General features: G+C 41.2%; 1 protein-coding gene across 2 annotated transcripts; it reads right to left on the bottom strand.

Annotated features, from left to right (window-relative positions):
* Positions 1-589: 589 nt before the first annotated feature.
* Positions 590-27,533, bottom strand: LOC133543543 (flavin-containing monooxygenase 5-like). 2 transcript variants are annotated; one of them, XM_061888157.1, is made up of 10 exons: positions 27,436-27,533; positions 20,441-20,592; positions 20,185-20,373; positions 17,969-18,134; positions 8,015-8,157; positions 7,648-7,844; positions 4,064-4,211; positions 3,780-3,987; positions 3,624-3,696; positions 590-1,596 (listed from the first exon to the last, which is right to left on the bottom strand). In XM_061888157.1, exons 2-10 carry the CDS (start codon positions 20,570-20,572, stop codon positions 1,179-1,181), a joined length of 1,674 nt encoding a protein of 557 aa, XP_061744141.1. In that variant the 5' UTR covers positions 20,573-20,592; positions 27,436-27,533; the 3' UTR covers positions 590-1,178. The 2 variants fall into 2 exon arrangements, with proteins under 2 accessions (XP_061744141.1, XP_061744140.1); XM_061888156.1 differs by lacking the exon at positions 27,436-27,533 and adding an exon at positions 27,164-27,316.

Genomic DNA, 27,533 nt, shown 5'->3' with positions numbered 1-27,533 from the left:
AGTTATGTTTTCAGATGAAAGTAAATTTTGTATCTCCTTTGGAAATCAAGGTCCCAGAGTCTGGAGGAAGACAGGAGAGGCACAGAATCTACGTTGCCTGAAGTCCAGTTGCAAATTTCCACAATCGGCAATGGTCTGGGGTGCCATGTCATCTGCTGGTGTTGGTCCACTGTGTTTCCTGAGGTCTAGGGTCAATGCAGCAGTCCACCAGGAAGTTTTAGAACACTTTATGCTGCCTGCCGCGGACCAATTTTATGGAGGTGAAGATTTCATTTTCCAACATGACTTGGCACCTGCACACAGTGCCAAATCTACCAGTACCTGGGTTAAGGACCATGGTATCCCTGTTCTTGATTGGGCTGCAAACTCACCTGACCTTAACCCCATAGAAAACCTATGGGGTTTTGTGAAGACATACAGTACAGTCATTTCCACATTAAGAAACAATTACAGGCATACAATATACAGAATTGTACTCACAAAAATGTGTAGTTAAGCAACATTGGCATGTTTTTCTTTAACGACCTGGTCGCATCGTGATGCGGGTTTCATTCTCCCAGGGATGCAGACGGGCTTTGGACACAGCGTACATGTAGGAAAAATGATTTATTAAAAAATAAATTAGGTATAAAAAACAAAGGCGTGCTCACAGCACGGAAGGCAAAAAGCTAAGGGGGCTAGCGTGGGAGCTAGCAAACAAAAGGAGCTTAGCATGGAAGCTAGCAAAAACAAAAGGGCCTAGCGTGGAAACTAGCAGGTAGCGAGCAGGAAAACAGAAGTCGTTACTTGTTGCGTGAAAATAAATTACGAAGCAAGACTGACTGACTTGAGAAGGCAGGCTTAAATAAAGACAGTAATCACAAAACAGGTGCACGCCCGGAACAGGCGGCAGGTGAAAATAATGAGTAACTATGGAGAGGTGCACAAACGGGAACCGAAGGAGTCACAAAACCAACAGAAAACACAAAAAGACTCAAAAATCTAAATCATAATATGAGATCCAGGCAGCGGATCATAACATTTTTCTCTCTGCAGATAGCGCCATCACACCACTTTCTATCAAAGTTACCAAAGAAAAGTACAATTCAAAGCTGAGAAAATAAATCTGTCAACAGGGAGGAATCTACTCTAATCAACTTTTCCAGCGTTATCTCCTTCCCTTCGTATTAATTCACCAATCAGTGTGCCAACGCAGGCAGGCATATTTTGACTCTGTCCAAAATGGCAGCGGGGTCCTGCAAAAAAGCACACAAGCTGCTCCTGTTAACGTAAGCGGTCACGCCCGCAGCCGTCAACAGAATCAGCGGCCACATCAGGGACCGCTGGGCTTCGACTCGGTCGCACGGTCGGGTCTTAAAGGGTTGGGCCACCCTATCCCACTGAGTCAGTATGGCTTGACGGGCTCCGGCCCACTTCCCTGGACCTTTGAGGCGGTACTGGCAGGGGGTGGTGGGCCCGGTCAGCAGGTTCAGTCCCAGCTTCGGGTCGGTAAGCAGAAACCTGGTGACGTTGGGTCGGACCCCCAGCATCGTCGCGATCTCGTCCATGTAATCGCTGTAGTCCACCTGGATGGTGTGTCTCGGACTGGTCACGTACCTGAAATAATGAGTCAATAACAAAATGTCGTTGTTAACGCCTTCACTTTTGGTTGATTCTTGCGGCGCTAGTGGACCAAAGCGGTAGTGTTTTGCCAGAAGAAGACCACATTTCCCATTAGGACTATTGCATATAGCGTCAACCTAACACAGGGGTCACCAACGCGGTGCCCGTGGGCACCTGGTACCCCGTACGGACCAGATGAGTCGCCCACTGGCCTGTTCTAAAAATAGTTTCAATAGCAACACTTACCAGTGAGCTGCCTCTATTTTTTTTATTTTTATTTATTTACTAGCAAGCTGGTCTCACTTTGCTCGACATTTTTAATTTTAAGACAGACAAAACTCAAATAGAATTTGAAAATCCAAGAAAATATTTTAAAGACTTTGTCTTCACTTGTTTAAATAAATTCATTTATTTTTTTACTTTGCTTCTTTTTACTTTCAGAAAGACAATTTTAGAGAAAAAATAAAACCTTAAAAATGATTTTAGGATTTTTAAACACATGTAACTTTTTACCTTTCAAATTCCTTCCTCTTCTTTCCTGACAATTTAAATCAATGTTCAAGTAAATGCATTTTTTTTTATTGTAAAGAATAATAAATACATTTTAATTTAATTCTTCATTTTAGCTTCTGTTTTTTTCAACAAAGAATATTTGTGAAATATTTCTTCAAACTTATTAAAACTTGATAATATTCCAATTCTGTTTTGATGGTTTTTCTTACTGAGCGTATATGTCATCGAAAGAACTTGGGATTGACCAGTAACCCAGATTCTCTGGGAGGAAGAGCTGGTCCAACGCAACAATTTGGGGGCTTGTCCGGGATGACACGCTGAGGATTGAACATCTCTTGGACTCTTCTGGACAGACTTACTTGGCCAAACATAAATCAAGGTAAGCCAAGCCTTTTTGTAAAATCTGCATTAGGAGTCTGTCCTGAAGTCTGTAAGTCAAACACTGTTTTGGACCCCAGAGACAGAGTTGTAACATTGTAGTGTTGAGTGCATTTTTACCTTACCAGCTTCTACATAATAGTTATAAATAGTGCTCAACTCACGTCATTTTGTTTAGACTATCGTGATAGTCTAAACAAAATGAGTGAGCAAATAATCGGGTGTGGCTTACTCTGGGTTTTTGGTCTTCCCTAAAAGAGTAACAGGTTGGAGGCCCTTCATGTGGTACAGTAAATACTCCCTGGTTGAAAGATCCCTGTGGCATTTGTGTGCACTAAAATTAAGGAATGGGCTGGAGGCCATTTGTAAAAGTACAATAGTGAAGTGAAGTGAATTATATTTATATAGCGCTTTTTCTCTAGTGACTCAAAGCGCTTTACATAGTGAAACCCAATATCTAAGTTACATTCAAACCAGTGTGGGTGGCACTGGGAGCAGGTGGGTAAAGTTTCTTGCCCAAGGACACAACGGCAGTGACTAGGTTGGCAGAGGCGGGAATTGAACCTGCAACCCTCAAGTTGCTGGCACGGCCACTCTACCAACCGAGCTAAAGACTCCCTGGTTGCGAGATCCCTGTGGTATTAATTGTGCACTAAAAATAAGGACCGTGAGTGTGGAGGCCTTTCTGTACTGTAACTAAGGGGCGGTTTAGCTCAATTGGTAGAGTGGCCGTGCCAGCAACTTGAGGGTTGCAGGTTCGATTCCCGCTTCTGCCAACCTAGTCACTGCCGTTGTGTCCTTGGGCAAGACACTTTACCCACCTGCTTCCAGTGCCCCCCACACTGGTTTGAATGTAACTTAGATATTGGGTTTCACTATGTAAAGCGCTTTGAGTCACTAGAGAAAAAGCGCTATAGAAATATAATTCACTTCACTTCACAACTATATACTCAACTATATCATTTGCCTGAGAAGCTACACAGGACAAAAAAAAATATCGCTTATATAAAGCGCTGCGGGAAACCCTGAAGGTGGAAAAGTTACTTAGTGCTGCTTTAGGATTAAAGCTGTTAGCTAACCAAGACCCTCGTTTTCGCCATTGTTGTCATTTGTTTCAAACTGTGAGTTACCTTCCCGCCATGGTCACCTCCTTATACTTGATATCCTCCTGCATGCAAGCCACCGATGGAAGCTTCAGGCAGCCTGTTTGAAAAAAAATTAAAAAAAGAGTAAATAAGACGTTGTTTACTATGTAGGAGGTTGGTTGTTTACAGAACCAATCGTACCTTTGAATACCCTCGTGGCCCACCTGGCCTGCATTTCAGAGATGGGCATGATGGCCCCCAGAGGCTGCACTAGTCCGATCACAGCCAGGGTGGGGCGCTCCAGCTCAGGGGGGAACACGTACTTGTACAGCGGCGCCTTGTTGCCCGACACGGGGATCACATCCGAGGCCAGGAACGGGAAGGAAAAACTGTAGCCTGTGGCAAAAACCTACAAAACAACAACAAAACACATTTTTGCACGTTTCGCCGCCACGGTGAAAACGGGTTTTTTTTGGGCGACCTACCACCAAGTCCACGTCCTCCACCACGCTGCCGTCCACAAACTCCACGCTGGAGCCGTGAAATCCGCGGATGTTGGGCTTCACCTGCACCGTTCCTGACAGGATGCGGTTGGGAAGGTCGTCGTTGACGGTGGGATGCTGGCTGAACAATCTGGGGAAACAAATAAAGTGGTGTGAAAAGTTTGAGACCCATTGCTGATTGATTGAAACTTTTATTAGTAGATTGCACAGTACAGTGCATATTCCGTACAATTGACCACTAAATGGTAACACCCGAATAAGTTTTTCAACTTCATGACAACGTTCATCAATTCATGGTACAAATATGCTATCACAATGTTTCTATCAAGCTTGCCAATGACAGTTTGTTTGTGTTTTAGTTTTTCCTCTGTGTGTTTAGTATTTCCTGTCCTTAGTTCCTGTCAACACTCTTATTTTGGTTCAGCTTCCTGTTTGTCTCCCTGAGCGCTTTGTTTCCCCTCAGTGGCGGCTGATTGGCACCTGGCCACACCTGGTGTCAATCAGCCCGCTCCTATTTGTACCTGCTTTGTCTTCCAGTCAGTGCTGGAATATTGACATGTCCATGTCTCTCTTGTCGTTGCTACCTGTCGTGTCGTATCTTGTCTTGTCCATGCAGCGTTGCGGTAAGCTATGTTTGATTGCGGTTTTTAGCTTACTGCCTTTTGTTCCCTGCTTCCAAGTTTGTTTTTATATTACATGTACAACTTCTGTTTCCTGCTCAATACCTGCTAGCTTCCACACTAGGCCTTTTTGTTTTTGCTATCTTCCATGCTAAGCTCCTTTTATTTTCTAGTTTCCATGATAGCTCTCTTTGTTTGTTAACCGCCTCGTGCGTGCTTTTTGTTTGAACCCTTTGTTTGTTTTTGACTTAGTATTTAAATTAAATCATGTTTACCTGCAAAATGCCTCCCTCCTTCTCTGCATCTTGGGGTTTGACACAAACTATCTCTGACAGTTTGGGAGTGGGGAGAAATGTGACCTTTTGATCAAAATCAGAATCGGAATGAGGAACAATGGTGCTTGTCGTGGCGGTAATCCCAGAACCCGTTGGTGGACACCAGCAGTGAGGGATGCCGTCAAGCTGAAGAAGGAGTCCTATCGGGTTCTTTTGGCTCATAGGACTCCGGAGGCAGTGGACGTGTACCGACGGGCCAAGCAGTGTGCAGCTTTAGCGGTCGTGGAGGCAAAAACTCGGACATGGGAAGAGTTCGGGGAAGCCATGGAAAACGACTTCCGGACGGCTTCGAAGCGATTCTGGACCACCATACGCCGCCTCAAGAAGGGGAAGCAGTGCACTATCAACACCGTGTATGGTGCGGATGGTGTTCTGCTGACTTTGACTGCGGATGTTGTGGATCGGTGGAAGGAATACTTCGAAGACCTCCTCAATCCCACCAACACGTCTTCCTTTGAGGAAGTGGTGCCTGGAGAATCTGTGGTGGACTCTCCTATTTCTGGGGATGAGGTTGCTGAGGTAGTCAAAAAGCTCCTCGGCGGCAAGGACCCGGGGTTAGATGAGATCCGCCCGGAGTTCCTTAAGGCTCTGGATGCTGTGGGGCTGTCTTAGTTGACAAGACTCTGCAGCATCGCGTGGACATCGGGGGCGGTGCCTCTGGATTGGCAGACCGGGGTGGTGGTCCCTCTCTTTAAGAAGGGGGACCGGAGGGTGTGTTCCTTCCCGGTAAGGTTTATTCAGGTGTACTGGAGAGGAGGCTACGCCGAATAGTCGAAACTCGGATCCAGGAGGAACAGTGTGGTTTTCGTCCTGGTCGTGGAACTCTGGACCAGCTCTATACTCTCGGCAGGGTTCTTGAGCGTGCATGGGAGTTTGCCCAACCAGTCTACATGTGCTTTGTGGACTTGGAGAAGGCATTCGACCGTGTCCCTCGGGAAGTCCTGTGGGGAGTGCTCAGAGAGTATGGGGTACCGGACTGTCTTATTGTGGCGGTCCGCTCCCTGTATGATCAGTGTCAGAGCTTGGTCTGCATTGCTGGCAGTAAGTCGGACACGTTTCCTGTGAGGGTCGGACTCCGCCAAGGCTGTCCTTTGTCACCGATTCTGTTCATAACTTTTATGGACAGAATTTCTAGGCGCAGCCAAGGCGTTGAGGGGTTCCGGTTTGGTGGCCACGGGATTGGGTCTCTGCTTTTTGCGGATGATGTGGTCCTGATGACTTCATCTGGCCGGGATCTTCAGCTCTCACTGGATCGGTTCGCAGCCGAGTGTGAAGCGACCGGAATGAGAATCAGCACCTCCAAGTCCGAGTCCATGGTTCTCGCCCGGGAAAGGGTGGAGTGCCATCTCCGGGTTTGGGAAGAGACCCTGCCCAAAGTGGAGGAGTTCAAGTACCTAGGAGTCTTGTTCACGAGTGGGGGAAGAGTGGATCGTGAGATCGACAGGCGGATCGGTGCGGCGTCTTCAGTAATGCGAACGTTGTATCGATCCGTTGTGGGGAAGAAGGAGCTGAGCCGGAAGGCAAAGCTCTCAATTTACCGATCGATCTACGTTCCCGTCCTCACCTATGGTCATGAGCTTTGGGTCATGACCGAAAGGATAAGATCACGGGTACAAGCGGCCAAAATGAGTTTCCTCCGCCGGGTGGCGGGGCTCTCCCTTAGAGATAGGGAGGAGCTCAAAGTAAAGCCGCTGCTCCTCCACATCGAGAGCACCCAGATGAGGTGGCTCGGGCATCTGGTCAGGATGCCACCCGAACGCCTCCCTAGGGAGGTGTTTAGGGCATGTCCAGCCGGTAGGAGGCCACGGGGAAGACCCAGGACACGTTGGGAAGACTATGTCTCCCGGCTGGCCTGGGAACGCCTCGGGATCCCCCGGGAAGAGCTAGACGAAGTGGCTGGTGAGAGGGAAGTCTGGGCTTCCCTGCTTAGGCTGCTGCCCCCGCGACCCGACCTCGGATAAGCGGAGGATGATGGATGGATGGAATGAGGAACAAGTGTCATGTCTTGGTGATCATGTTTAGTTTGGCTATCTTCTGTTTGGTTTTTGGATTTTGTCAGTTCCTGTTTTTTCACTCTCTGTTTTGTTTCCATGACAACCCATTAGTTTTCACCTGTCTTCATGTCACGCACCTAGTTCATTTGGACTCACGCACCCGTTGTTAATCACGTCACCATTATTTAAGCCTGTAGTTGCCAGGCAGTCAGCATTCATGCTCTGCACTCTTGACACTCTGAGTACTTTGTCCAGGTCTTAGTTCATGCTGCTCTTTTCTTGCCACGTAAGTTTTTTTGTTTATTTAAGCCACAGTTTAGTGAGTTTTTTAGTTCATGTTTTCATCTCCATAGTTTACGTTATGGTAATAGTTTTTACATTTTCGTTGGGATTTGGATCGCAATCGAAATTCTGAATTTTCTTTAAAGATTATTTAAGATTTAGAGATTGGGGCCAAGCAGAGGTCTGTGTTTTGTATTGTTTTTCTCTGGTCAAACAGGTAAATAATCGCTGATAGACAAAAAGACATATTTGAACATCAAGCCTTGATTGATGACTGACTGTCCCACCTGATCTGAAACCCAAATGGCTAAGAACGTGAGTGCTCTCAGTTATACCTGTGATTTGGCCTCAGGTTGTACAGGTTGTGATCAAATTTTTGATTGAGCCACTTCTCGGCAAGGCCACACATCAAGTTGAAGGGAAGGAACCTCTGCACCGTTCTCAGCAGCCTGGAAAAACTCATATCCATTGGAATACCGTTCGTCCCCACCCTGTAGAAGATCCACGCCCCTCTTCGTGTGCTCAGGTAAAGCTGCCGGGAGGACAGAACGTAGTACGATGATTAATAACTAAAAAAAAAAAGTGATTCAAGTAGACGCAAATTATTCAGCAAAAATAAGCCTCGCTATCTTTGTACAGTCATTATTTCCAACTGGATCTCGTTAGATTGACTTTGAAATACACGGCAATTCAATGACCGACCTGCTTGGTGACTCGGCTTAGCTCCACAGCGATGTCCCCCCCGGAGTTCCCGATCCCTACCACCACCACCTTCTTGTTCCGCCACTCTTCGGAAGTCTTGTAGTCCCGACTGTGGAAGTACCTGCCCTCAAACGTGTCAATGCCTGAAGAAACATAACATAAAACTTACACTATCTCTCAAAAAGCAAGCATTTTTTTTAATGACGGTATAACTTCTAAAGGCCCTTTTGTGTACCGTCTCAAGTATAATAGTAATATCGTTGCGATCCGCTACTTGGATCACCACATATTATTGTTTATACTTCCAGTTGTTGTATCACTCTGTCGTTCTACCCTCTTACTTCCTGTTTAGTCAGTCACCATGGTTGCTCATTGATCCCACCTGTCAGGCTTGGGCATGGATTGTGTGTGCTCCTTCGACGCAGAGGGATTACAGGACGAGCCAGGCGTGAATTAAGGTACATGATGTTTTATTTGGAATTCTAAATACAGAAATAAACAAACTAAGGGCGCTCACAAGGAGGTATAAAGCTTGGCTACAAAATATAAACAGGAAACAAAAACACTTGCTCGATTGGCATGAATGAAGTAAGAACAGAAACAGCACGATGGCATGACTATAAACAACTAAAACAAAACACTTACTATGACAACAAAAACAGGAGGCAAGAATAGCAAGGTGCGTGGCAGGTGATCGTTGGCATGGAGAATGAGCAGCAAGGTCGTAGATAACAATGAAAGTTGGAACGGCATGGGTAATGAAAGTTGATGTTCCCAGACTGATGGACAGAAAGAAATTGACTTAAATAGTGGCTGTGAATAATTACGAACAGGTGCGGGACTGAGGGCATGGGCGTGACTAGGAGGGCAAGGTGAAAAGCAATGAGTTGTCATGGTAACAAAAACAAACCAGGAAGTGAAAAAACAGAACAAGAGTCCAGAACACAAAACAAAACATGATCAAACATGAAATCAGATTTACAAACGTGACACCACCTGCTAATCACGGTTTCTGCACACCCGTCACTTTTGATTACTTCGCTATTTAAGCCCGTCCCTTTTCATTATTCTTTCTGGGTTCATGATTTGCTTTTCACGCAACGAGTTACGCCTGCAATACTTTCATGTATGTATATTCTCGCTAAGCTTTTCACGCTAGCCATTGTTCATTCCAGTTCTCATGCTGAAGGTTTTGTTTTCTCTTTTGTGCCTACGGGTCAGTTTAGTTTGCATTTTGTATCACCTAGTTCTCATACTAGCGTCTTTGGTTTCCTTTTATTAGCACCAGTGTTTTGTTTCATAGATCCTTTTCGTTGAATAAATTGTTTGTATCGAACCCGGTAGCACGATGCCACACAGGCGTAACAAATATAATAATAATGTATTAGATCTATGTAGCGCTTTTCTAGCCCTTTACGGATCATGCGGCCAAACATTGGGTGTAAAAATAAGTGTTTAAAGGGGAACTGCATTTTTTGGGGAATTTTGCCTATCGTTCATAATAATAATAATAATAATAATAATAATAATAATAATCGATTTTATTTGTAAAAAAAATAAAAGAAGAACTTTACATTTAGCAAACCACCTCAAAGTGCTACAGTGTATTAACATTTTTTTTGTATTAATGTTTTTAATGATAATTTAAATGAGGGATTTTTAATCAGTGCTATTTTGAAATTTTTGCTAGTATTGATAATGTTAATTTTTGTTTCACTACTTTTGGATTGTAGCGTGTCATGTTTGTGTGTCCTCAATTGCTCTGTTTGTTGCTATTTGGAGTGTTGCTGGGTCGGGTTTGGTTTTGGGGTTTGTTGCATTGTTGTGGTATAGTTGTGTATTGTTTTATTGAAATGATTAATACAGTCATAAAAAAAAAAAAATAAATAAAAACAAAATAAATAAATACAAAATAAAAACTAGAACAGCCTAATAGCTTGAACTAGTATGCAAATATCTAAAAAAAGGCTTGTTTTTGAAAAAAAGAAGGGTTTTAAGCATTTTTTTAAAAACATCCACAGTCTGTGGTGCCCTCAGGTGGTTAGGGAGAGCTTTCCACAGACTGCGACGGAGCAGAAAGCCCGGTCTCCCAGTATTCGTATCTTTGTCCTCAGAGGTTGGAGGAGGTTATCCTGTCCGGAACGGAGGTGTCGTGTGGAGGATTTGGGGGGGTGAGTAGTTATTTGAGGTAGAGGGGGGGCATTTCCATGTAGGCACTGGTGGGTTAGTAGGGAGACTTTGTATTCAACCCTGAGTGGAACAAGATGCCAGTGAAGGGATTTGAGAACTGGCGTGATATGGTCGTATTTCCGCACTCTCATCAGTATCCTAGCAGCATGTAGAGCATGGGTGTCAAACTCTGGCCCGTGGGCAAAATTTGGCCCGCCGTTTAATTTCATTTGGCCCTTGAGGCAATATCAAATTAACATTAGAGCTGGCCCGCCGGTAACACCACATTCACCGCTAATACTCATACTTGCCAACCTTCCCGATTTTCCCGGGAGACTCCCGAAGTTTAGTGCCCTTCCCGAAAATCTCCCTGGGCAACCATTCTCCCGATTTCCATCCAGACAACAATATTGGGAGTGTGCCTTAAAGGCACTGCCTTTAGCGTCCTCTACAACATGCCGTCACGCCCTCTTTTCCTCCATATAAACAGCGTGCTGGCCAAGTCACATAATATATGCGGCTTTCACACACACATACTTGGTCAACAGCCATACAGGTCACACTGAGGGTGGCCGTATAAACAACTTTAACATTGTTACAAATATGCGCCACACTGTGAACCCACACCAAACAAGAATGACAAAACACATTTCGGGAGAACACCCGCACCGTAACACAACATAAACACAATAGAACAAATACCCAGAACCCTTTGTAGCACTAACGCTACCGGAACAATATACACCCCCCGCCCACCTCATTTTTTTTTTTTTTCAAATTTATTAGCCTGTGGAAGAAGTTAATGTTGATATTTACCTCAGAAGGCTGCAAATAGAAAAGAGGGATTATTTTTTTAAATTAAATTTTATTTAATATACCACTGATGTTTTTTGGTTCGTTGATTTTGCACTATTACGTTACATAAGCTCTGCCTGTTCCATGGGAGGAAGCCCGAGTACCCGGAGGGAACCCACGCAGTCCCGGTGAAACTCCACACAGAAAGATCCCGAGCCCGGGATTGAACCCAGGATTACTCAGGACCTTCGTATTGTGAGGCAGATGCACTAACCCCTGTTCCACCATGCTGCCCTATTTAAGCCTTGCTTGTTCAATATTCATTGCAAAACTTGTTTGAGTCCCTATTAAAAGGTTCATTTGTTCAACCTTGGCCCGCGGCTTTGTTCAGTTTTAAATTTTGGCCCACTCTGTATTTGAGAGTGACACCCTTGATGTAGAGCGTGAAAAGGGTGGGGCCGAAGACTTATCACAACTCTCATGAGATACAAGTTTTTTTTTGTAATAACCGGCTCATTCTATGTGGCTACCAATTTAGCTAATGGGAGCGATCCATTCTGCCTCTAAATCACTTTAAAAATGCATTCGTAAACAATCAACAATACTTCTTTGAAGGTTTCGGTAACCTGAGTAATAACCAAGCCGTAACGACGTTGTTATTGTAAGAGCGAACACTGAAAAACTTTTTATCTAGCGTAGTATCACATCCCCCTAAAGCTTCTTGTGTCGGCCGCTGAATTGTGTGCCGTGTTGTTCCAGACCACAGCAAACCTTACCCAGCTTGCAAAGATTGTAATACATCTATTGGAAAAAGACAGCCTGCTTTTAAAGTAATTTAGATAGTAGGCTAATAAAAGAAACTTACATATTGTGGTGCTTTCATTATAACACTTATATAAGACTTTTAAAGTCATTTTGATAGTAGGCTGATATAGACACTTACATCCTGTGGTGCCTTCATTATAACACTTATATAAGACTATTAAAGTAAATTTTGATAGTAAGCTAATATAGTCATGCGTTGTTTTCATTATAACACTTATATTAGACTTTGAGAGTTATTTTGATAGTAGGCTAATATAGACACTTACATCACGTGTTGCCTTCATTATAACACTCGCATAAGACTTTTAAGTCATTTTGATAGTAGGCTAATATAGCTAATATAAACACTTACATCCTGTGGTGCCTTCATTACAACACTTGTATAAGACCGTCATTTTGATAGTAGGCTTATACCGACACTTACATCCTGTGGTGCCTTCATTATAACACTTATGTCACGCCCATGGATCATGTTTTGTTCCTGTTTTGCACTTCCTAGTTTGTTTTCGTTACCATGCCAACTCATTAGTTGTCTTCATGTCACGCCCCTGTCTTCTTGTCTCACATCTGTTTGCACTTACCATGTTCATTATTTAAGCCACAGTTACCAGGTAATCAGCCTGGCAACATCACCTCCTCCACGCCCTTGATTATCTGCTTCAGGCCTTGCTATGCTGTTTATTTTAAAGTCCTTTTGATAGTAGGCTAATATAGACACTTACGTCGTGTGGTGCCTTTCTGGTAACACTTATATAAGACTATTAAAATAAATTTTGATAGTAGGCTAATATAGTCGTGTTGTTTTCATTATAACATTAGACTTTGAGTCATTTTGAGAGTAGGCTAATATAGACACTTACATGCTGTGTTGCCTTCATTATAACACTCATATAAGACTTTTAAAGTCATTTTAATAGTAGGCTAATATAGACACTTACATCCTGTGGTGCCTTCATTATAACACTTATACAAGAGAGTCATTTTGATAGTAGGCTCATACCGACACTTACATCCTTTGGTGCCTTCATTATAACACTTATGTCACGCCTATGGATCATGTTTTGTTTTGGTCGTGTTCGGTTTTGTTTTTTGGACACTCAGTTCCTTTTTTGCACTTCCTGGTTTGTTTTCGTTACCATGCCAACTCATTAGTTGTCTTCATGTCACGCCCCTGTCTTCTTGTCTCACACCTGTTTGCACTTACCATGTTCATTATTCAAGCCACAGTTACCAGGTAATCAACCTGGCAACATCACCTCCTCCAAGCCCTCGATTATCTGCTTCAGGCCTTGCTATGTTGTTTATTTTGTCCGCGCCACGTAAGTTTTGTTATTTATGCCACAGTGCAAGTTTTTGTTATTCATGCCACAGTGCAAGTGTATTTGTTTCATGTTTGTAATTTGTAGCCTTTATCCTAGTCTTTTGTTTCATAGCCCAGTTTTTTGTACTTCCGCCCTCGTGCGCGCTATTTGTTTAAAATGAAGATGTCTTTACCTTCGCCGTTTCCACTCCATTTGCTTCGCACCTTGGGAAAACAACCCTAGTCCAAGTCCAAGTTTGACAACTTACATACGACTTTTAAAGTAATTTTGATAGTAGGCTAATAAAAGAAACTTACATATTGTGGTGCCTTCATTATAACACTTATATAAGACTTTTAAAGTCATTTTGATAGTAGGCTGATATAGACACTTACATCCTGTGGTGCCTTCATTATAACACTTATATAAGACTATTAAAGTAAATTTTGATAGTAGGCTAATATAGTCATGCGTTGTTTTCATTATAACACTTATATTAGACTTTGAGAGTTATTTTGATAGTAGACTAATATAAACACTTACATCCTGTGTTGCCTTCATTATAACACTCGCATAAGACTTTTAAAGTCATTTTGATAGTAGGCTAATATAGCTAATATAAACACTTACATCCTGTGGTGCCTTCATTATAACACTTGTATAAGACAGTCATTTTGATAGTAGGCTTATACCGACACTTACATCCTGTGGTGCCTTCATTATAACACTTATGTCACACCTATGGATCATGTTTTGTTCCTGTTTTGCACTTCCTGGTTTGTTTTCGTTACCATGCCAACTCATTAGTTGTCTTCATGTCACGCCCCTGTCTTCTTGTCTGACACCTGTCTGCACTTACCATGTTCATTATTTAAGCCACAGTTACCAGGTAATCAGCCTGGCAACATCACCTCCTCCACGCCCTCGATTATCTGCTTCAGGCCTTGCTATGCTGTTTATTTTGTCCACGCCACGTAAGTTTTGTTATTTATGCCACAGTGCAAGTTTTTGTTATTCATGCCACAGTGCAAGTGTTTTTGTTTCATGTTTGTAGTTTGCAGCCTTTATCCTAGTCTTTTGTTTCGTAGCCCAGTTTTTTGTACTTCCGCCCTCGTGCGCGCTTTTTGTTTAAAATAAAGATGTCTTTACCTTCGCCGTTTCCACTCCATTTGCTTCGCACCTTGGGAAAACAACCCAAGTCCAAGTTCAAGTTTGACAACTTATATACGACTTTTAAAGTCATTTTGATAGTAGGCTAATATAGAAACTTACATTCTGTAGTGCCTTCATTATAACACTTATATAAGACTTTTAAAGTCCTTTTGATAGTAGGCTAATATAGACACTTATGGTAACACTTATATAAGACTATTGTAGTAAATTTTGATAGTAGGCTAATATAGTCGTGTTGTTTTCATTATAACATTAGACTTTGAGTCATTTTGATAGTAGGCTAATATAGACACTTACATCCTGTGGTGCCTTCATTATAACACTTATATAAGACTTTTGAAGTCATTTTGATAGTAGGCTAATATAGACACTTACATCCTGTGGTGCCTTCATTATAACATGTATATAAGACTTTTAAAGTCATTTTGATAGTAGGCTAATATAGACACTTACATCTTGGGGTGCCTTCATTATAACATGTATATAAGACTTTTAAAGTAATTTATAGTTAATATATACACTTACATCAATCAATCAATCATCAATCAATGTTTACTTACACAGCCCTAAATCACTAGCGTCTCAAAGGGCTGCACAAACCACAACACAAACCACTACGACATCCTCGGTAAGCCCACATAAGGGCAAGGAAAACTGTGAATTCCTGGAATTTTTGGGGAAATTGGAAACATTACAGTTTGACTGTCCAGGATATGTGGAATATGTTGAAGGTGGAATGGTTTGAACAGGTTGAAAAATGTGGGAATTGTGCAACTTTGAAAAATGGCAAATTCTTTTTAAATGGGGAAAATGTCCCTAATAATTGGGAATACCGGGAAATTCTGGAATTTTTTTGTTTAGAATTGTTGAAGGAGAGCACACAATTCCCTAAAAGGTTGAATATTTTGAAGTTGAAACGGTTTGAAAAATGGCCAATTGTTTTTGAATGGGGAAAATGTCCCTAATAACTGGGAATTCTAGGAAATTCGGGAATTTTTTTTAGAATTGTTGAAGGAGAGCAAACAATCCCCTAACAGGCTGAATATTTTGAAGTTGAAACGGTTTAGATTAGATGAAAAATATAGGAGCTGTAGAATTTTGAAAAAATGTCCCATTTATTTCAATGGGAATTTCATAAAAAATGGGTAATTCCGGGAAAAGAGGGAATTTTTCAAAACGGTTGATAAATGTTGAATGGTTTGAATCGGTTGAAATATGTGGGCATTGTGAAAGTTTGAAGAATGGTTAATTCTTTTTGAATGGGGAAAATGTCCCTAATAATTGTGAATACCGGGAAATTCTGGAATTTTTTTGTTTAGAATTGTTGAAGGAGAGCACACAATTCCCTAAAAGGTTGAATATTTTGAAGTTGAAACAGTTTGAAAAATGGCCAATTGTTTTTGAATGGGGAAAATGTCCCTAATAACTGGGAATTCTAGGAAATCCGGGATTTTTTTTTGGAATTGTTGAAGGAGGGCAAACAATTCCCTAACAGGCTGAATATTTTGAAGTTGAAACGGTTTAGATTAGATGAAAAATGTAGGAGCTGTAGAATTTAGAAAAATGTCCCATTTATTTCAATGGGAATTTCATAAAAAATGGGTAATCCCGGGATAAGAGGGAATTTTTCAAAACGGTTGATAAATGTTGAATGGTTTAAATCGGTTGAAATATGTGGGAATTGTGAAAGTTTGAAAAATGGCTAATTCTTTTTGAATGGGGAAAATGTCCCTAATAATTGGGAATACCGGGAAATTCTGGATTTTTTTTGTTTAGAATTGTTGAAGGAGAGCACACATCCTGATGTGCCTTCATTATAACACTTATATAAAACTTTTAAAGTCATTTTATAGTAGGCTAATATAGCTAATATAAACACTTACATCCTGATGTGCCTTCATTATAAAACTTATACAAGACTTTGAATTTTTTGCAGCTCCAGACAGATTTTTTGGGGTGTTTTTTTTGGTCGATTCTTTCAACATTTTGGGTTGCCGACCCCTTTCACTAAGCTGACAATAATAATTGTGCTGTCTAGTTGTAATATCTTGCTTTCTTACACAAAGACTATGGTGTGTGGCCGTACTCAGGAAGTAGTCTTTGCCATCAAGTTAAATGTACCAGTCTTGTCTTTTTGTTGAGCCCTATGATGTGTTTTGACTTGAATTTGCTTGTTTGCAATATGCATCTTAAAGGGGAACATTATCACCAAACCTGTGCAAGCGTCAATATATACCTTAATGTTGCAGAAAAAAGACCATGTATTTTTTTAACCGATTTCCGAACTATTAATGGGTGAATTTTGGCAGATTAAACGCCTTTCTGTTTATCGTTCTTTTAGCGATGACGTCAGAACGTGACGTCACCGAGGTAACACACCCGCCATATTCATTTTCACATTACAAACACCGGGTCTCAGCTCTGTTATTTTCCGTTTTTTCGACTATTTTTTGGAACCTTGGAGACATCATGCCTCGTCGGTGTGTTGTCGGAGGGTGTAACAACACTAACAGGGAGGGATTCAAGTTGCACCACTGGCAAGAAATCTGCCGCCAGACCCCCATTGAATGTACCAGAGCGTCTTCACATTTTACTGGCGATGCTAAGACAGACATGGCACAGAGATGTATGGATAACCTGCAGATGCATTTGCAACGATTAAGTCAACGAAATCACAAAGGTGAGTTTTGTTGATGTTGTTGACTTATGTGCTAATCAGACATATTTGGTAGCATCATGACTGCCAGCTAATCGATGCTAACATGCAACGCTAATCGATGCTAACATGCTATTTACACTAGCTGTATGTACATTTGAAACTAGATACCCACATTTAATGCGAAACAAACACTTACCAATCGACGGATTTAAGTTGCTCCAGTGTCACAAGATGTGAAAGTCCTGATCGTTTGGTCCGCACATTTTACCGGCGATGCTAATAAGGCAGCCATGCTATGGGCCACTTCATTAGGTACACCCACGCTATGGCCGAATAGCGTCAATAGCTATTCGCTCAATAGCTTCAATTTCTTCTTCAATTTCGTTTTCTCTATCTGCCTCCATACTCCGACCATCTGTTTCAATACATGCGTAATCTGTTGAATCGCTTAAGCCGCAGAAATCCGAGTCTGAATCCGAGCTAATGTCGCTATATCTTGCTGTGGTAACCACCATGTTGTTTGTATTGGCAGCACTGTATGACGTCACAGGGAAATGGACAGTGGTTTCGAAGATAGCGAAAATAAGGCACTTTAAAGCTTTATTTAGGGGTATTCCGGGACCGGTAACATTTTGAAAAAAACTTCAAAAAATACAACAAGCCACTGGGAACTGATTTTTATTGTTTTTAGCCCTTTTGAAATTGTGATAATGTTCCCCTTTAATGGTAGTTTTTTTTACCAAACTTGGAAGTGTTGGGATCGACAAGCGGTAGTAAATGGATGGATGGATGGACATCGCTAATATTAACTGGTAGCATGTATATATATATATATCCAATATGTATTGGCATCGAGTTAGTGCAATTTAAAAAGTGGATAAATTCTGGACTTTCGAATAAGGACAAGGTTGGCGGCATTAAACAGTTGATAAGGTGTTGCATAAGCACATTGGTGTGTTACAAAGGTTGGTTGCCTACGATCTGTCGGCGTGGATGCCAACATATCAAGTCATGCTGGCCTACAAGCAGTACCTGGGAAGTCCTGGAGAGGCAAGTTGGGATGACAGTGGTGTCCGATGCAGACCATCACCGCGTCAAATATGTGTCTATTCTTTTTGCCATCCTTGCCCTGCGACTCAACATCCCACTGGCCGGAACGTGTAAAATCCCCCCTGGGCTTTACCTGCAGGACTTTGGTCTGAAGGCACAACAATAACAACTCTATTAGATTGTTGACCACGGACAAACACACAGTTTTATTACATTAATTGTGTCTCTCTTTGATCCACATGGTCATTCATTAACAAGTACAAACCCCAAAACCCAGATAAGTTGGCACGTTGTGTAAATGGTAAATAAAAACAAAATACAATGATTTGCAAATCTCTTAGACGGCAAAGACAAGATATTTAACATTCGAACTGGAAAACTTTATTTTTTGGAAATTTTAGCTCATTTGGAATTTGATGCCTGCAACGTGTTTCAAAAAAGCTGGCACAAGTGGCAAAAATCACTGAGAAAGTTGAGGAATGCTCATCAAACACTTATTTGGAACATCCCACAGGTGAACAGGCTGATTGGGAACAGGTGGGTGCCATGATTGGGCATAAAATCATTCACAAAAAAGGACCGGGCAAGGGTCACCACTTTGTCAACAAATGCCTGAGCAAATTGTTTAAGAACAACAATTCTCAGCCAGGTATTGCAAGGAATTTTGGGATCTAAGGTTTCAAGAAGCTGGAGAAATCCCTGCACGTAAGCAGCAAGGCTGAAAACCAACATTGAATGCCCCTCAGGCGGTACTGCATCAAAAAGCGTCATCAGTGTGTAATGATATCACCACATGGGCTCAGGAACCCTTTAGAAAACCACTGTCAGTAACTACAATTTGTCGCTACATCTGTAAGTGCAAGTTAAAACTATACTATGCAAAGCCATTTATCAACAACACCCAGAAACGCCACAGGCTTCGCTAGCCCCAAGCTCATCTAAGATAGACTGATGCAAAATGGGAAAGTGTTGTGTGGTCTGACGAGTCCACTTTTCAAATTGTTTTTGAAAACTGTAGACGTTGTGTTCTCTAGACCAAAGAGGAAAAGAACCACTGTTATAGGCGCAAAGTTCAAAAGCCAGCATCTGTGATGGTTTGGGGGTGTATTAGTGCCCAAGGCATGGGTAACTTACACATATGTGAAGGCACCATTAATGCTGAAAGGTACATACAGGTTTTGGAGCAACATATGTTGCCATCCAAGCAATGTTATCATGGACGCCCCTGCTTATTTCAGCAAGACAATGCCAAGCCACATGTTACAATAGCGTGGCTTCGTAGTAAAAGAGTGCGGGTACTTTCCTGGCCCGCCTGCAGTCCAGACCTGTCTCCCATGGAAAATGTGTGGCGCATTATGAAGCGTAAAATACGACAGCGGAGACCCCGGACTGTTGAACGACTGAAGCTCTACATGGGGGACGACGTGGCGCAGTGGAAGAGTGGTTGTGCGCAACCCGAGGTTCCCTGGTTCAATCCCCACCTAGTACCAACCTCGTCACGCCCGTTGTGTCCTTGAGCAAGACACTTCACCCTTGCTCCTGATGGGTGCTGGTTAGCGCCTTGCATGGCAGCTCCCTCCATCAGTGTGTGAATGTGTGTGTGAATGGGTAAATGTGGAAGTAGTGTCAAAGCGCTTTGAGTACCTTGAAGTTAGAAAAGCGCTATACAAGTTCAACCCATTTATTTTATATTTATTATAAAACAAGAATGGTAAAGAATTCCACTTTCCAAGCTTCAACAATTAGTTTCCTCAGTTCCCAAACGTTTATTGAGTGCTGTTAAAAGAAAAGGTGATGTAACACAGTGGTGAACATGCCCTTTCCCAACTACTTTGGCACGTGTTGCAGCCATGAAATTCTAAGTTAATTATTATTTGCAAAAAAAAAAAATAAAGTTTATGAGTTTGAACATCAAATATGTTGTCTTTGTAGTGCATTCAATTGAATATGAGTTGAAAAGGATTTGCAAATCATGGTATATATTATTTTTACATGTAACGCAATTTACCAACTCATATGGAAACGGGGTTTGTAGAAGTAGATAAAACTGCAAAATGCTGTTAAAAAATACATACTTACAAAATCAGAGGGTTGCCTACAGCCACAGCCTGTCAGATTTTTCATTTCCACGAGTCAGATTTATTTATTTTTTTTTTTTTTTGGAAAGGCTTGTTTTATATGCTTTGGCAGATGCTTACGTTGAAGCGGATGTGCTTGAGGAGGCGGAAGTGGTCGGCGTACATGCGGAAGTAGTCCATGATGAGCGTGTTATGCATGTAGTTTGGGAAGTGCGCGGGGATAGGATAGTCGCTGTAGCACATCATCTCCTTGGAGGTGTTGATTATGACAGAGTGGTAGATGCTGGCCCGGTCCGACTCGGGGTGGTCCTAGAGGACACAGGAGATGTTCAAAATTGCTTTTTTTTTTGGTGCAAGAGACATGTTGCCGACCCACCTTGAACCTCCAGAGGCCTCCGATGTCGTCGCTGCTTTCAAAGCAGACGGGCTCCAGCCCCTCGTCCAGGCAGCACTTAATGCAGGCCAGACCCGAGCTACCTGCTCCAATGATGGCCACACGGCGACTCATACTGCAACTGTTTGGGGTCTCTGCAAAATTTCAAGAAGTATGGAATGTGGCTTAGTTGGCCACATGCGGGGACAGCACCTTTTAGCTCTTATTTCCAAAATTGTGTACACTACTGAATTGGGGTCTTACGGCCACTTATGTGGACACTTATACTGCCATCTGGTGGTGTCAGAAGAGTATAATATACAATGGAATTTGGAGAAGAAAAAAAAGTGTAAAAATAAGAATTGGCATGTCACTACACATGAAGTACACGTTTGTGTACTTATGGACTAAGTACATCATATCAAAAGATGATTCTTAGTTTTTATTGTAAATAGGGTCCAATAAGCCCAAATAGCAAAGAGAAATACAAAAAAAAGCATGTAAACAGGTTAAAGGCCTACTGAAATGAGATTGTCTTATTTAAACAGGGATAGCAGGTCCATTCTTTGCGTCATACTTGATCATTTCGCGATATTGCCATATTTTTGCTGAAAGGATTTAATAGAGAACATCCACGATGAAGTTCGCAACTTTTGGTCGCTAATAAAAAAGCCTTGCCTGTACCGGAAGTAGCAGACGATGTGCGCGTGACGTCACGGGTTGTGGAGCTCCTCACATCCGCACATTGTTTAGAATCATGGCCACCAGCAGCGAGAGCGATTCGGACCGAGAACGCGACGATTTCCCCATTCATTTGAGCGAGCATGAGGAAAGTGACAGTAAAGGACTAGAAAGAAAAAAAAGACTAGAGGGCAGTGAGAGGGATTCAGATGTTATTAGACAAATTTCCTAGGACATCAGAAAACCACTGCTACATATGTTAAAACTCTACTATGCAGAGTATATATACTTTATTTGTCGTTATTTATATTTTCCGAATACAATATGTGATAATGTTCATCAGTAAACTCATCGGCGTTCATTTTCAATCCATCATGATAAAAAAAATGATATCAAAATCAAATTACGAGAGTCCCGTCCGCAGGAAACCATTCCAAGCGGAGTCGGATCAGCATCGTAGAGATGTCCCCAACCGATACACAGGCGAGTACAGTGTATTATGCAGCGATCATTTCGAAAGATCGTGTTTCAAAGAGGGTCCCTTGCGAAGGGCAGAGATGGGCATCGCCACCACCCGTCGACTGGTGCTGAGGAAAGCTGCGAGGCCGACCTTCAGGTTGTACAGGTACGACCATATAATTTCACTAAAACATTAGTAACACAATAAGCAGATAAGGGATTTTCCAGAATTATCCAAGTAAATGTGTCTAATAACATATGAATGGTGTCTAATAACATCTGAATCGCTCCCACAGCCCTCTAGTCTTTTTTTTTCTTCTAGTCCTTCACTCTCACTTTCCTCATCCACGAATCTTTCATCCTCGCTCAAATTAATGGGGAAATTGTCGCTTTCTCCGTCCGAATCGCTCTCGCTGCTGGTGGCCATGATTGTAAACAATGTTCAGATGTGAGGAGCTCCACAACCCATGACGTCACGCGCACATTGTCTGCTACTTCCGGTACAAGCAAGGCTTTTTTATTAGCGACCAAAAGTTGCGGAATTAATTGTCGATGTTCTCTACTAAATCCTTTAGCAAAAATATGGCAATATCGCGAAATGATCAAGTATGACACATAGAATGGACCTGCTATCCCCGTTTAAATAAGAACATCTCATTTCAGTAGGCCTTTAAACTGAACTTGACTTACTCTAAGATGGGAAATTCTGAGTGTTGTGTTCCGGTACATTAGTTCAGTGTTTTTCTATCACTGTTGCCGTGAGATATTGTCTGGTCTGCCGTGGGAAATTACGCAACTTCACCTAATTGGTCCCAAAAATATTTTTTTGCAATCAATAATTAGAATCTGCAAAGAATGTGCCATTACTTAGTGTCAGCGCTGTGTAGAGCTCGGCAGGGTAACCATGTAATACTCCATGTCAGTAGGTGGCAGCAGGTAGTTGCAGGTTCATTGCTTGGTAAAAGTCGGAATGTGTCGGGTGAGACGTGGATGGTTTGTTGTGATCACAACATGCAGGTAAAAACGTGTATAATGCTTAAACGGAAAAGGCAATGAAGCATACGAACGGCTATGCAAAACACAAGTAAAACTGAACTGGCTACCAAGTAAACAGAAACAGAATGCTAGACGACAGCGAAAACTTACGGCGTCCACAAAGTACATCCGTACATGACATGACAATCAACAATGTCCACACAAAGAAGGGTAGCAACAACTTAAATAGCCTTACTTGCTAACACAAAGCAGGTGCGGGGAATAGCGCTCAAAGGAAGACATGAATATGCTGCAGGAAAACAACAACAAAACATGAAGGGCCACCAAAATAACAGCACAAGACAAAAACTAAAGCACTACACAGGAAAACACCAACAAACTCAAAATAAAGCACGACGACCTGTTGGTTTCTTCTTTTACGTTTTCTGCTGGTGGTGTGCCGTCAGAATTTTTAATGAAAAAAACCTGTCTTACTTAAAAAAAAAAAGGTAGAAAAACACTGCATTAGTTCAATACATCTTGAGTATGTAGACCAGGGGTGTCAAACATACGGCCCCCGCGAACAGGTTTTGAGTTTGCTTAGTATAAAAATGAGCCGAAATTTTTGAATGGAAGAAACTGCTGTTCTTAAAGTGTCCACTAGATGTCGCAATAGCAATTCTTTGTATCTTTGTAGATGATGCTACGTATGTAAAAAAAATAAACCACATGATGTTATAGTGCAACAGTCGAGGAAAATGAGCAAACTACATGAATAACATCCCGTAATTTGATTTTGATATAATTTTTTTTATCAGGATGGATTGAAAATCAACACCGATGAGTTTACTTATGAACATTATCACATATTGTATTCGGAAAATATAAATAACGACAAATAAAGTATATATACTCTGCATAGTAGAGTTTTAACATATGTAGCAGTGGTTTTCTGATGTTTTCATGTGGTGATGTCCTTTGCACACTGATGTCGCTTTTTCATGCGGTGCCACCTGAGGGATCGAAAGTGATTCCTCCAAATATATTTTATTCGTCCAAAATTTATTTGACCAGTGCCTCCATGGAAATGCCCCCCTCTACCTCAACGAAGGGCTCACCCCCAAATCCTCCAACCTCCAAGGACAAAGCTACGAACTATGGGAGACCGGGCTTTCTGCTCCGTCGCTCCCAGTCTGTGGAACGCTCTCCCTGACGACCTGAGGGCACCACAGAGTGTGGATGCTGTTAAAAATGGTTTAAAACCCTTCTTTAAAAAAAAAGCCTTTTTTATAATTATATGCATGCTAGTTCTAGCTATTAGGCTGTTCTAGTTTTTTGTGTGTGTTTTTTTTAAATATCTTTTTAAATTATTATTTTTATTATTATTATTTTTTGAATACACTGTAGCCCTTTGAGGTTGTTTGCTCAATGTAAAGTGCTTTTTACAAATAAAATCCATTATTATTATTATTATTATTATTATATACAATTATCCGCAACATGTCAGTGTAAAAAAAACAAACAACATTATGATTTGTACATTTTCAGAATGTGCTTGTTTCTATTTTTAAACAAAGAAAACAATCTGAAGTTGTCTTTATTTTTAAGTTATCGTGCCTTGATTTTAGCAGTCCGCCCCCCCCCCATCTAAAATGAGTTTGACAACCCTGATGTAGACGCTGAGTGAAGACCACCATAAAAAGGCCATCATCCTCCTATTCACCATAGCAACTAAGGAGGGAAAAGGCCGTCTATTTCTACCCAGCTGGAGGTCGAAGAATGAATGTGTATATATGGTGGGTATAAATACTTGTTAAACAAGTATTAAAGTGAAATAACCATAGACTGAAGCGATTGATTACTATAATACATAAGCTTCAATGTAGTAGTTTATTATCTTAACATTTAATCACATGTTCTTATTAGCAACCAGGTAAATAGGTCGAATTTATCTAGAAATATTTTTTTATATTTTCTAGTTTCTTCAAAATAGCCACCCTTTGCTCTGATTACTGTTCTGCTACTGTTTCGGTTACTTTTGGCATCCTCTCGATGAGCTTCAAGAGGTAGTCACCTAAAATGGTGTCATAGTTTTGATTTGATGCCTTCAGGGACGATCTACAATGTAAATAGTCATGAAAATAAAGATAAGGAATAGAATGAGGAGAAGGTGTGTCCAGACTTTTGGCCTGTACTGTACATATACATACATACATACATACACACACACACACACATATATATATATATATATATATATATATATATATATATATATATATATATATATATATATATATATATATATATATATATATATATATATATATATGTATATATATTTATACATACTGTAGATAGATAGATAGTACTTTATTGATTCCTTCAGGAGAGTTCTTTCAGGAAAATTTAAATTCCAGCAGCAGTGTAGAGTTAAGATCAATTTTAAAAAGTAAAAAGTAAATAATGGGGGTTTAAATGGAAACAAAATAGAGAAATATTACAATAAGAATAAAAAATAAAAAGCAACAATGGGAATAAAAATATAACAGTAAAATAAGAATATAACAAGAGAAAGTAGGCAGTAGATAGATAGATAGATAGATAGATAGATAGATAGATAGATAGATAGATGGATAGATAGATAGATAGTACTTTATTGATTCCTTCAGGAGAGTTCCTTCAGGAAAATTAAAATTCCAGCAGCAGTGTACAGAGTTGAGATCAATTTAAATAAAAGTAAAAAGTACCTGGCTTCCTGTGCACTTAAGATGTGACTTTAAGGTTTTACTACTTACGTATAAAATACTACACGGTCTAGCTCCATCCTATCTTGCCGATTGTATTGTACCATATGTCCCGGCAAGAAATCTGCGTTCAAAGGACTCCGGCTTACTAGTGATCCCCAAAGCCCAAAAAAAGTCTGCGGGCTGTAGAGCTTTTTCATTTCGGGCTCCAGTACTCTGGAATGCCCTCCCGGTAACAGTTCGAGATGCTACCTCAGTAGAAGCATTTAAGTCTCACCTTAAAACTCATTTGTATACTCTAGCCTTTAAATAGACTCCCTTTTTAGACCAGTTGATCTGCCGTTTCTTTTCTTTTTCTTCTATGTCCCACTCTCCTTTGTGGAGGGGGTCCGGTCCGATCCGGTGGCCATGTACTGCTCGCCTGTGTATCGGCTGGGGACATCTCTGCGCTGCTGATCAGCCTCCGCTTGGGATGGTTTCCTGCTGGCTCCGCTGTGAACGGGACTCTCGCTGCTGTGTTGGATCCGATTTGGACTGGACTCTCGCGACTGTGTTGGATCCATTATGGATTGATCTTTCACAGTATCATGTTCTCATATGTTCTCATAGTCATCAGTATCATCAGTATCACAGTATCATGTTCTCATAGTCATCATTGTCACCGACGTCCCACTGGGTCATTATTGTCACCGATGTCCCACTGGGTGTGAGTTTTCCTTGCCGATGTCCCACTGGGTGTGAGTTTTCCTTGCCCGAGGATGTCGTAGCGGTTTGTGCAGCCCTTTGAGACACTAGTGATTTAGGGCTATATAAGTAAACATTGATTGATTGATTGATTGATTGAAATAATGGGGGTTTAAATGAAAACAAAAAGTAGTGACCATGTTATGAAAATGGATATGTGTATGTATGTGTATATATATATATATATATATATATATATATATATATATATATATATGTGTGTGTGTGTGTGTGTGTGTGTGTGTGTGTGTGTGTGTGTGTGTGTGTATATGTTGTTTTTCTTGTCTAAAAATCCAATGAACACTAAATATCTCAAATCAATGATTTTAAAATTGACCAACGAGATATTTTTTTTCTTACTGTTTGTTGAAGAAAAACTTGTTAGTCAGCAGGTTAGGTTCCCAGATTAAGTTGCCATGGTAACTGGATTTGAATTTGATTAATGAAACGGAAAAAAAAAGAATTTCCCCTCATCTCAGGGTTTACATATTTAGCGTTTTAACTTCACCTCCTAGTGTCTTTGATCCAAACCAAAAAAAACTGATGTTTGTTTTTAAAAACCTGATTGGACCATCATTAATGTGTTGTCCATCTGAGAATGGCACCTAAGCAGGGACACGTTTTACTCAACACACTCACTAAAAATGTCAAGTTTTTTTTAAGAACCAGGTCTCAAGGTATTGATATCAAAAGTATTCGATACCGGTCTAACTAGAGTCCAGGTCACGTGACTGACGCTCACACTTCTTTACACAGTTAGCGCAGACAAGCCGTGAATCAGTAACAAGAAAACACTCGGAAGTTTTCAACGACTCGTTCACGGATCGCACATCCCTTGTAAGCGTGTAGTGGAGCTGCACGCTATTTTGTCGTACAAAGTGTTTCAAAAGCACACACAAAGACGTCAACGTGCGTTAATAAGTAGTGTTTTGACACTCTGAGTGGTTCTAGGTACATTAAATAAAAAAACTAAACAAAAACACGTCGTGTACCAACATAAAGCCGATAAATCCTACTGTCATTGAAAGCAGCACAATAAACAACTAGAGAACACACTACTCTTTCGAGTTACTTTTTTTTGCAACAAAACTAGTGAAAAATGAATGAAGTTACAACTCACATGGCTGGTGTTGTTTTTTTCCCACCCACCGTGACGGAGGACGTAACTCGGACTTGTTTGTTGTCCTTTACTGCTCGGTGGTGGGCGGAGTGTGCAGAGATACTGCAGCCTGGAACCCTGAACTCATCACGGCGGAGTTGCAAAACAAACACCTCGACGCCCGCAGTTGATTATTAATCGGCTCTGTGCTATTAAGGCGTTTGCTCATATCGTCATTATACTAATTTATTCCAACTGTTGAGTATAACTTTCCTTTAGAAATGTTTACATACCTTTGACAAATCCGGCGTGTAACTTTCTACCAACATTTCCAGGGAGCAACTGGTGATTCTGCAACACAACAAAGCATTTTTGCACAAAAATTTAACTC

The sequence above is a fragment of the Nerophis ophidion genome, linkage group LG26 (genome assembly GCF_033978795.1).
Source record: "Nerophis ophidion isolate RoL-2023_Sa linkage group LG26, RoL_Noph_v1.0, whole genome shotgun sequence".
NCBI classification, from domain to species: Eukaryota; Metazoa; Chordata; class Actinopteri; order Syngnathiformes; family Syngnathidae; genus Nerophis; species Nerophis ophidion.
Note: the sequence above shows the minus strand (reverse complement) of the source record. Positions and strands in the feature narration are given on the sequence as shown.

What these genes read in the sequence shown, in the direction of transcription:
- LOC133543543 (XM_061888157.1), bottom strand. Translation starts at nt 20,572, where the DNA reads ATGAGTCGCCGTGTGGCCATCATTGGAGCAGGTAGCTCGGGTCTGGCC. An exon ending in GCCTCTCCAGGACTTCCCAG is followed by an intron (nt 8,158 to 17,968) that starts GTACTGCTTGTA and finishes ATGTTTCTTCAG; the next exon opens with GCATTGACACGTTTGAGGGC. An exon ending in GAGGTGACCATGGCGGGAAG is followed by an intron (nt 1,597 to 3,623) that starts GTAACTCACAGT and finishes TCATTATTTCAG; the next exon opens with GTACGTGACCAGTCCGAGAC.